General features: G+C 42.0%; 1 protein-coding gene across 1 annotated transcript in view; it reads right to left on the reverse strand.

Moving 5' to 3' along the window:
* The window catches only part of NMNAT2 (nicotinamide nucleotide adenylyltransferase 2), a 186,493-nt gene extending 175,035 nt beyond the window's left edge, over positions 1 to 11,458 (reverse strand). Inside the window, exons 1-2 of the mRNA XM_054693401.1 lie at positions 11,444 to 11,458; positions 7,484 to 7,629 (exon numbers count right to left, since the gene is read on the reverse strand). Of these exons, the coding sequence (XP_054549376.1) occupies positions 7,484 to 7,568 (85 nt within the window). The 5' untranslated portion in view covers positions 7,569 to 7,629; positions 11,444 to 11,458. The remainder of the gene's footprint in view (positions 1 to 7,483; positions 7,630 to 11,443) is intronic.
* Positions 11,459 to 11,859: the final 401 nt, after the last annotated feature.

An 11,859-nucleotide genomic window follows, 5' to 3' on the forward strand; every position in this document is an offset into this window, starting at 1 on the left:
AGTTGGACCTGTCAAGAGATAATGAAGAGATGGTTACATTGAGCAAAGACTTTGAGAAAAGAGCAATTTGACATGGGGCAGGAAAGGGAAAGGTATTTCAGACAGAAGGAAAGTTCAGCACAAAGACTCTAAGACCAAAGCAAAGAGGTCAGTTTGGTTGACTGAGAATGAGGTAGAAGAAGGTGTGTTGGAGGATGGAGTGAGGAAGGAAAGTGGCAGACCATGGAGGCCTCGAAGGCCACTATAACGACTTTCACTGTGACTGAGATAAGAATCCATTAGAGGATTGTGCACAAAAAAGCAACATGATCTGACTTAGATTTGGCTTCCATTTTAAAAGGATCATTTTGGCTGTTTTGTGGAGAACTGATTATTGGGGCCAAGAGTAAATGCAATAACTGAGATGAAAGAAACCAGTGGTTATAACAGGGTTGCAGATAAAAAGTGGCTGGGAGCCTCTCTGGTGGACCAAAGGTTAAGTCACAGTACTACCACCACAATGGCCTAAGTTGATCCCCGGCCAGGGAGCTAACCCACATATGGTACATATATGCAGCAGACCTCTCCTGTCTCACCCACTGCTCCCCTCAGCAGCATATTTCAGTAGATCTGCCTGTTCTGCTCCCCACTCTGTCGCTAGTGAATCCTCTCACCCCTGGACCTCTGGCCTGTACCCCAGTTTTCCTACACAAAAATAAATAAACAAAATCTTTTAAAATAAATAAATAAAAGAAGTGGTTGGTTCTAGTTATATTTGGAAGATAAAGACATCCAGAAACATTTGCTGACATAAATGGGGTATCCAAAAAGAGAAGGATCAAGCACCAACCCAAGGTTATTAACTTAAGCAACTATAGTAAGAGAAAAACTGAGCATTTAGTCTTGTCTGGGGGCGATACTTCCACTTCACTCACCATCCGACTGTGTGCTAAATATTAAATGAGGTCAATGTGTATGCAGCAGCTTGGCTACATTTTCATGCAGGAGACAGGGCAGAAAGGAGTGCTATTTAGCTGCCACTATTTCCAGGGGTTAGCCTCTGAGTCTTGCTTCTATTCTACCTCCTCCTCTCACCTCCTAATGTCCAGAATTACAAGAATGTTCCTGGGTGGCTCACTTGTCCAGAACTAAAGAGACTGTGCAATAGATTTAATGGAAAACCGTTTAATGGCAGTAGAGTTTAAAGAAGCTCAAATAAAGTGGCTCCATTATTAGAATGATAATGGGGAAGATGATGGTGCTAGTAGTGGTTATAGCACTTGCCTTGGCTGCAGAGTTCATAGATCAGGAAAATACTATAAAATCCAAAAGGAGGAGGAAGCCAATGTCAGGATGGCTTTGGTCACATCATGTGAGCTGCTGAACATCTTTTTGAGCTAAAATAATTCTGAGGCTATCTGCCAAACTGTATTCAAAAATAGTAAATGTCTTTCATGTCATTGGATGCTTATTACTGGAAAACTTCTGGCAATTGACAACTTCCTTCCATGTACATGGATGCTGCATTTACATATATTGAGATAGGAGGGCCTCCCCAGTGGTGCAGCCGGTTGAGCACAGCACTTTGAGTGCAGTGTTTGTTCGATTCCCGGCCGGCCAGGGAGATTCCCACATGGTGTGGCAGATCTCTCCTGCCTCGCCCGCTGCTCCCCTCAGCAGTGTATTTCGGTCCTTCTGTCTGTTCTGCTCCCTGCTCTGTCTCTCTTGGATTCTCTCACCCTCCCATGCCTCTGGCCTGTACACCAGTGCTTGTATAAATAAATCTTCGAAAAAGAGAGAGAGAGAGAGATAGGAAACATGATCCATAAATAAAGTTAAGTAATTCTCTACAAAGCCAATTCCTACAGGGGCCTCCCTGGTGGCACAAGGGGTTAAATCTCAGCACTATGAAGCTATCTGCTAACCCACATGGTGCAGCAGACCTCTCCTGTCTCCCTGCTGCTCCCCTCAGCAGCATATTTCAGTAGATCTGCCTGTTCTGTTCCCCCACTCTGTGTCTGGTGATTCCTTTCACCACCACCCCACCACCCCACACCTCTGGCCTACACCCCAGCTCTTGTATGCATAAGTAAATAAATCTTTTAAAAAATTAAATTAAATTAAAAATATAGTGAATTCCTACAATAATGGCTAGCACAGAGTAAGCACTGAAATGTTGGCCCTATTTGGTATCTTGTCAGTTTTGTGGTTTTTGTAATTTAGTCCAAGTTACTAGATCCCTCCCAATTTTGTAAAGTGATGATAAAGGCTCTTACTAGTTTATAAGACTGCTATCAGGCTAGAGGGAGGCAAAGTTTGTACATGCCATAGCAGAGGATCCCACAGACGGTTAACAAATAGATAAAATGAATTCCTACAACCCCGCTCTTAGTTTTAAGAATATATTAAATGCCTCTGTTTAACCAAAATTTTTGTGTTGCATAATTAAAAAAAATATATTAAAATAATATTTAATGCATTCCTTTTAGTCATTAGGGTCATTTCAGGTGTTTTCCTCAGTCCTTGGTTAGAATGCACATTTCCAAAGTGTTAGAATAAGAAGTATGAATCTTTACTTTCCCTACCAATGCCAAGCCTGCTTCTCTTTCAATGTTCTTTACTCATCCACCCTAGACAGGGTAACCTATGAGTTACCCTGGATGACTTTGCCATTATCCACTCAGCAAACAACCAAATAATGAGCTCTTTTAACTCCTAAATATTTTCAAATACACTCACCCTCCATTCCAAGTACCATCAACTTGGGCAAAGTGACTGACTATCTTCTCTGATTTGAACTCTGTTACTGAAAATAGGTACCTAACTAGTAACTATATTTCCATTCTTGTCCTTTACCAATCTATAGTTAAATTTCAATTAAATCATATTGTGAAAGCTGTTATGATAACATCCCCTCACTTTAAAAACCATGCAATTTTTTTCTTATTGTTATGTGGGTAAGATAGAACTTCTTTAATGACTTATAAACCTACCTTTCCAGCCTTATCTCTCATTCCTCTTCTCCTTGAGCCATCCTGAACTTTCCTTTGTTCTAAAATATCTTGGCTGTCTGATCACCACTCCAGCCCTTGGACAGCGTTGATTCCTCTATGTAAAAAATATTCTATATATTCATTTATTTTTATTTATTCAAGAACTATTATGGAGTAAAGACTTGTTATTTGAATCTAATGTTATAATAGAGAAGCTACTCCATTCTAGGCACTATTAAATAAATCATTGATGGAACAAGGTATGATTTCTGTTACAACAGAACTCAAGGTCTAGCTTGGGAAGCATGAGATGAGAGCTATGGCATGGAAAGTATAAGTGATATGGAATTAAATGTCAGGATACCATATCTAACATAGGAAGGAGTCAGTGCAGTTCCCTGAGGAAGTACACTTGAAGCTCAATTCTGAAGAATGCATAGGTGCTTGTGTGGTAACAGAAGAGTGGGGAAGGAGGAGGCAGTAAAGGGAATGATGGAAGGAATAGTCCAGTGACACAGTTAAATGGAAAATATATGAATACTTAGAAAAGAAATCATCTTTCCCTGTTATAAGCATAAGCTATTGGGAACAGATATCTTTCTTCAACAAACTTTCTTGGTGGCCTAAGTTGCCAAGAAAAAAAAAGTCAGAAATTTCTCATTACCGCTTGCTGATAATTAAGTTCTGATGGCTCCTCCTTTTACAAGTGCCATTGCAACTGAAGGAATTAGGAGGCATTTTGGATGAGTGAGAGAATCTATCAGGAAGCTGATTCTATCCTAACCAAATGACTTACATCTGGACTTCTGCTTTGTCATCTGTAAAAAGATAACATTCTCCAGGTAACTTTGCCAGGTAGGATCAAATGAGATAGTGATGCAAAAATATAATGTACCACCTTGAGCTTAATGACCCTTTCAAGAGGAATTTCAAGGGCATTAAACAATTTGCCATTTTCTGACAGTTCCCTGTCATTTTTCTTACAATTTCTACTTGTAGCATCTACAACAAATAGAGAGTCAATTTCATTATCTTTTAAGAGGAACAAAAGTGGATGGTATCTCTTTTCAAAAGGCCCAATGTTTCAAAGCAAAAATATCTTGAAGTGGAAAAATCTAGAGAATCCAGTTATTTTGCAATAATAAAAAAACATGCAAGAAAATAAGTAAAAAAATTAAATAACATGACTTCTGCTATAATCAAGGCCCCAAATTTCTTTATTTTTTATGGCAAAACTAATCTGATCACTTCTTTCTTATTTTCTGTTTAAACTTGCTATCTTATTTCCCCTGTAGTGGATTTATTGACAAATAGATAAATATAAATTCAAAAAAATTATTCTGAAATTTGTGGTAGATGTGTTAGATATCATTCCTATTTATGTCTATAAGAAACATCAAGAAAAATTATAAAAAAATTTACATTCCTATTTTTTCTTGATGTTTCTTATAGACATTAATAGGAATGATATCAACTCACCTTTAAATTAAAGGGAAAAATCATTCTAATTTTATAAATATTGAGGACTGTACAAGTGCTATTTACAGAGATGGAGAGGGATTTTAATGCTGAATATTTTTTTGTTTACAGTCCTCTTTCTTTGATAAGCAATTGGATTTCAAAATACATAAGGTCTATTAAAGATATCTAACTTTAAAGTCCTGCTTGAGTCTTCTAACACATCTTCTACCACAAATTTCAGGTACCTTTTTAAAAGTTTATAATTTTATAACATTAATTATTTCTGTATTATGGGAGCGACTTTTTTAAAAAGGCATTTAAAAGGAGAAAATAGTACATGGATCACCGGTTTCTATAAAGAGAGGGAAGAGCTCTTAAGGAAATGTATATTTAGGAAATTCATTTAGTTGATGGCCAATTTAATTCTAATCTCTGTTAATATATGTTGGAAGGAAACAAAGTTCATGAAATTATTCAGTCAGAGGGCTAGCGAAAGTTTCTTCCTGCCTTTGATAAAGTGCAAAGGAGACTTTGTAAGAACAATCTGGTATATGGTGTTTAAGCCTCAAATCTTCCACCCACTTTCCAAGTCATATAAGACATTTTAAGTCACTTAGTCTCTAAACATTTTTTCTCATTTGTAAGAGGGAGAGTAAGAGACACAGCCTGTATGAAAAAGTTTTGTAAACCAGAAACTGCCCCACAAAAGAAAATTGCATGAGCAATAAACTCAAAGATTTCCAAAAGCTATTCTACCAAAAAAAAAAAAGTTTAATGTGTATTTTGTGTTCTTGTTCATTTTCCTTTTCACATTTCCTTCATTAGTTATAAGTTCCTTAAAGTTAAACTGAGCAGATCCTATCCTCTTTTCCATGTTGCTTTCTGGTTTACACTTAACTAATGAACACTCAGAATGCCTTATTGATAGATATTCTCCTTCCTTTCTGAGTTCCAATATCAAACAAAATAGTCATGAGTTTCAAACAATGCCCTTTTACCTATTCTATGTATAAACCTTCCTATGTCAACCATGCCTACTTCCACATTTTCTGTCTTCTAAGCTGGAGAATTGGCAAGTCAGCATTGATGTAACAAAAGTTTTTTTTTTATCAATATTAGCAAATTTGTTTAAGCTGAAATCAGAAATCCTTGTTTCTCAATCTAAACCTGTACCTCTTGCAAAACAAAACAAGCAGAATTAACTGCATTGTTAACCCCAGGAAGAAAAGAGGAGAGCTTGTGAGTCCTTGATTCCTAAAGTCAAGAAGTTCCCAAGAAAAGCCCATCCTTACTAGGGCAACTGAGAGGAATAAAGTACATGAACATAAAATGGCAAGACGAAATATGTACATAGAGGGAAAGAAGACCATGGGAGAAGACACAACAATCAAAAAAGTGAAAGTAAATATTCCTTTAGATAATTGATGCTATGCCCTACCCTGATGCTTGAAAAACTCTTTATTAATGGGTAAATTGGCATTAGCATGTAATAAAACACTCTGAAAGGCTGAAAGGCTGATGAGGATGGAATGGCTACCTCTCAGGCTCCTCCTTGGATCGTATAAATATGCCAACCTGACCTGCCCTCTTCCCAAAACAGTTCTGTATTCCTTTCATAAGATTTTAAACAAGCGGGCCCTGTTCAACGCACCTTTTTAAGAAAAGAATATTTTTAGTCTAAGTAATTTTGCCCAGTCTTTACCGGTATGATGTGGCTGTCCTTAAACAGCCCTAGGAGGGCTCACACAACCCTCTGGCTCCGGGTCAACACGTGTGTCCACAGCCAGTTCCCGTGCGCTCCGCGTTTCAGCACTGCCGCCTCTGGATAGCGCCTTGCTAGCTGCCGGGGTCGGGGCCTCGCATCCGGTCTCCCGAGCATCCCCAGCACATCGCCCTCTCCGTCTCGTTCCGAATGCCAGAAAAAGCAGCCCCAAATTCTCATCTTTCCTTAATGCAAGTATCTAAAGGGACCTCCATGTCCCTCCTTCAGGGTGTAAGCGAGCACACCTCCGTGCCTTTGGGTCCTACAGGAGTAGGCGTGAAGCCGCGTCGTTTACCCACCCGTGGCCAGAGATCTCTGACAGGCATCCGTCACCCTTCCCCTGTCCCTCCTGAATCCCAAACCAAAAGCCAGGAGCGCCAGCTCACTCCCTCTCTATCCACGCCCCAAAGCAAGAAACAAACGCTATGCTGCGCCCTCCCTCCCCCTCAACTCTCTCTCTCTCTCTCTCTCTCTCACACACACACACACACACACACACACACACACACACACACACACTCGCACGTCGCAAGCCTTCCGGGTGCCACCGTTCCCCAAGCAGAGCACCAGCCAACTTGGGCCCCATCCATCAATACCGGCTCGCCAAGGGCCGCCCGCAGCGGCCGCCCCGCCTCCTCCCCATCCTAGGCAGCTGGTCCCAGCAGGGCAGCTCGCGCTGACCAGGGACCCCTCCCCTTGCACTCAGTCGTCTACCTCGCGGGGAGGGGGTGTTCCACAACCCCCAAACACTTGTCCCCGGGCCACCCGAACCCTCAGCCGAGCCATAAATCAATGCTCTTGAAGCTCCAGCCATGTTACCGATGTGTTGTTGGCAAGTGTGTGTTTGTGTATCCGAGGCACATACACTATTTAACTCCTTTGAGCTTTCCGCCCATCCTAAACAAGCAGCACGTTATTTCTGCTCCCCTCCTCCGTTCTCCGCGCCAGAACCTCTGCACCCATCCGGAGCCAAGTAGCCAAAGCACCGCACCTGTGCGAGAAGCTCGACCCCCCGCCTCGCCCAGACGCTCCCCTCCGGCCCCTCCCCTCCCCCCCGCCCGTGGTTCTCGGAGAGCCGGGTCTGGACCGAAGGAGCGACGCCTCGGGAGCGCAGCCCGCGTCCCCTCCCCGGAGCCGGGAATAGAGGGGCAGCCCCCCCTTGGGCCGGATCCGCCGACTCACCCCTTCGGAGCAGCACACGCCTTCCAGCTCAGGCGCCGGGAAAACACAGGTGCCGGGAAAAGGAGAGCGGCGGAAGCAGCCTCGGAGGGTGGGCGGGAGGACTCACCGAACATCTGAATGTGCCCTTTGGTGATGGGGTTGAAGCTGCCGCAAGCAAGCAGGATAACGTGTGTCTTGGTGGTCTCGGTCATGGTGCGGCTCGGTCCCTCGCACTGGCCCAGGAGTCGCTTCTTTTTGTGTGTCTCGATATGTCTGCAGAGGGAGAAAGGAAGGCGAGGCTCTGGCGGTGGATGCCGTGGACTCCAAGGAGCCGCTCCAGACGCAAACCGCGTCACTCGCCGCCTCCCCTTAACGCTTGCAGCTCCGGCTAGATCCCAGACTGCTTTTGTGCTGCTCTCCGCCGGGCCTTCTCTGTTCCCTGTAGCTTCTTGCTCAGCTCTCGTCTTGGTCCCCACCCCTCCCTTTCCCTCGCTCCCTTTCTGCTTCATTCCATCACGCTGCCATCCTCAGTGTTTATCTACAAGGCAAGACGTGCAGCCCAAGCCCGGAGCGTGAACACATCGCTCATAGCTAGGCGTGAGCTCTTTCTATCTCTCGCCTCCTTCTGATTTAGTTCTCATTTCATTTCATTTCATTTAGTTTTCATGCTTCGGTCCACATGTACTTTCTCTAACATTTTCTCCTCCAAAAGTGTTTGTTATTTAAGAATTGCTTTTCTTTCTCACTCAAAATACAAACGTGAAATTGCAATTGTTCATTTCAAGAGTATTCATCTTTGCCTTTCATTTCCCCCCTTATCTTTTGTTTTAAGATTTATTTATTTATGCATACAAGAGCTGGGGTACAGGCCAGAGGTGTGGTGGTGAGAGGATTCACCAGAGACAGAGTGGGGAACAACAGGCAGACTGACTGAAATACACTGCTGAGGGGAGCAGTGGGTGAGTCAGGAGAGGTCTGCTGCACCATGTGGGTATCTCCCCTGCCTGGGGCTCGAACTTGTGCTGCAGAGGCTGTGGACAGCTACCTAGGTTTGAGTTAATGAACTGAGTTAATGAGTTTGAGTTAATGAGTTTGAGTTAATGAACTGAATCCAGATCTTGGTTGCCAAGAAATCGGGGTAATCCTTTTCCCAGCATATTGGTCCTCTTTGTGGGCTGCAGCAATACTATCAGTTTAGGAGAACATGGATGGGGCATAGTCACTAAAGGCATATTTGAAAACTATTATAATCTTACATAAGCTAGCAAAGTTGAAACAAAGATTTAGCTGTTTACCGACAAGTGCCTCTGAGTGCTCACTATGTGTTTGGCTCTGATATAAACCTTGCTGATAAAACAGTCTTTGTCTTCATTGAGTTTACATTCTACAGAGGGAAATAAACAATAAATGGAGAATATCAAATGGCAATTGTGCAGTACACAGTAAGTGAATACAATTCACTCTCTGACAGAATAGAGAGTGGGTGGAGGAGAGAGGACCACTTTATTTTTCCCATTTTGATTGAAATAATAGTGATTTATATTATTATCTAAGTTTCAGGGAGAGGGGACTAGTTTAAATCAAGTAGTCAAGGAAGGCCTCTCCAGAGAGGGGAAATTTAAACTGAGACTTAAAAACAACATGAAGGAATTGCTAGTACAAATATTTCTGGACAGGGAAGGGCTCATTGAAATGACTGCCATGCATGGGAAGGGAGCAATGCCGCATTACCCTGGTGATCAGACAATTAAGAAGTGCTTATAAGCCAGGGTAATGAGCTTGGATTTTTTTTTAAGTGTCATAACTTAGAAAATAATTACAAAAATGAAACTTTTAAGCAGGAAATTGATAATTTACATTTTTATAAAATCACTCTGGCTGCTAGGTGGAAAGGGTGTGCAAATGAGAAAGCAAGGAAAACCTTTTGGCATTTCTGTTGGTAGCCCAGGCAAATGTCATTGTACTTAGACTGGGATGTAGAGGGGTGAAGCTGATGAGAAGCAAATGGTCTCAGGCTAAGTTTTGTCAATAGAGTTTGAGGTTTTGCAGATGAATGTAGAGACTGAGGGAAAGAAAATCTAGGGAAATGTCTAGAAACTTGCCATAAACCATCAAATGAGTGGATTGAGATTTAAAAAGATGGCACACACACACAAAAAAAAATAAAAAGATGGCACAAATAAAGTTTGTGGGAAGACTAAGTATTCTACTTGCATACAATGATTGACTTAATAATTCTTTTTCTTAATTTTTAATGCCTTCTTTATATTGAGATACAATTGACTTTTAACACTTTATTCGTTTTAAGTGTATGTAATAATTCTGTATTCAGAAATCCACAAGTACCAATATTTATCCTTTTTGGGCTTTAAAATTCTTGGATAAATTGCTACCCCATCATACTGGTTGATTTGTATTCAAAAGCCTGTAGAGATGTGCAGTAAACATTTGTTATATTATGCTGATAGAAAATCAGTCTTAATGTGCAGAAAATTTCTAGCTTAAATATAAAAGTCCTAAGAATCCATGTGCAATTATAATGAGATTTGCATCTGTCTTGATGTGGAATGTGGAAAGTCAGGTATAGAGGAAGTCAGGGTGAAGAGAAGCTGATTTGCATATGAAACTGGACAGCTAATAATTGGGCAATTATCATAGCTATAGTTAAGCAATAAATATTTATTGAGGGTCTACCATGTGCCAGGCACTTGATTTAGGGTTTGTGAAAAAAACAAAGTCCCTGCTGTCATATAGCTTATATTCCAGGGAGGAAAGCAGTCCATAATCAAATGAATAGACATAAAGACAATAGGTACCATAATGAAAAATAAATGAGGCTAAGAAGAAAGGATAAGGAAATGGAACTCCTCCTTTATTTAAGGAGGTCAGGAAAGACTTCTGATAAGGTGGTATTTGAACAGGGGCCTGAATGAAGTAGATGAATATTTCCTTTAAATATGTACCCCAGACCTCCCCGGTGGCGCCGCAGGTTGAGGGCAGCGTTGTGAGGCTCTCCGCAACTTTTGCAGCATGGGTTTGATTCCCGGCCAGCCAAAGAGATTCCCACATGGCATGGTAGACCTCTCCTGTCGTGCCCGCTGCTCCCCTCAGCAGTGTATTTCAGTCATCTACCTGTTCTGCTCCCCACTCTGTCTCTGGTGAATCTTCTCACCCTCCTGCACCTCTGGTTGTACCCCAGCTCTTCTATAAAAATAAACAAATTTTTAAAAAAAGAAGTTCCTGAGTCTTAAAAAAAATGCACCCCTATGTTTATCAGAGCACTATTTATAATAGGTAAGACTTGGTATCAACCCAAATGCCCAAAAATAGAAGACTGGATCAAGAAAATGTGGTATATATACATAATGAAATACTATTCAGCAATCAAAAAAGATAAACTAATACCATTCATAGCAACATGGATGGAACTTGAAGGAATTATGCTCAGTGAAATAAGTCAAAAGGAAAAAGAAAAAATACCGGATGGTTTCACTTACAGGAGGAATATAGGAGATCAAGGGGGAAAATGACAATAACAACAAAACAAAATAAAACAAAAATAAACAGGTAATTACAAATCAGAGACATTCTATAGGAGAGCAAAAAGGTAAGGGATCAAAACAAGGGCAAGAAGAGGACAAGGGGGCCTCCCTAGTGGTGCAGTGGTTGAGCGCTGGGTTGCGAAGCTGCCCACAGCCTCTGCAGCGCCAGTTCGATCCCGGCTGCTCCCCGGCCACCGGAGGAGGGTCCCACATGGCGCGCAGACCTCTCCTGCCGCCCACTGCTCCCCTCAGCAGTGTACTTCGGTCCTTCTGCCTGCTCTGCTCCCCGCTCTGGCTCTGGTGAATTCTCTCACCCTCCCACGCTTCTGACTGTACCCAGTGCTTGTATAAATTAAAATAAATAAATAAAGCACAAATGTTTAAAAAAAAACAAACAAAAAAAAAAAAAGAAGAGGACAAGGGACTATGGTGATGGTACATGGATGAATTGGTGGTGGAAATTATATGGGGACTACACCTAGGAAAAGAAAGCAAACATTGTAAGAATGATAAATAAATAAATCAATATCTGGGGGAGAACATACCTGGCAGTCTCCCTCTGAGTGCACCGAGGAGACCAGGCAGCCTGTCTCCAGGCGCCAGGCCTGGGGCTGGGTACTTGGCTTCTCGCCTGCTGCATCTGCCAGAGACTTTGGCCTTCCCACTGCCTCCTGCAGGGGACACATGGAGGGGCCATGTTGGAGCTAAGATGGCACTTACCGTGGGGGTGTGGAAGGACAAGATCCTGCCTCCTTCAGTCATGGAGCTCATGTCTTCAGTAATAGTTTAAATTCTATAGATTAAGTTAACTAATTGGTTGGGATTCTAATTGTTCCTTGTAATTTTCTTCATGCAGGCCTCTAATTGTGCATCCCCAAAGAGAGCTTTCTAGTAATTGGAATTTGCAAGCATGAAGAACATGTCCTGGCCTCTGCCCCTTACTACATGTGTGACTTTATTT

The sequence above is a fragment of the Talpa occidentalis genome, unplaced genomic scaffold (genome assembly GCF_014898055.3).
Source record: "Talpa occidentalis isolate TD23 unplaced genomic scaffold, MPIMG_talOcc4v2.1 talOcc4.12, whole genome shotgun sequence".
In the NCBI taxonomy this organism is placed as follows: Eukaryota; Metazoa; Chordata; class Mammalia; order Eulipotyphla; family Talpidae; genus Talpa; species Talpa occidentalis.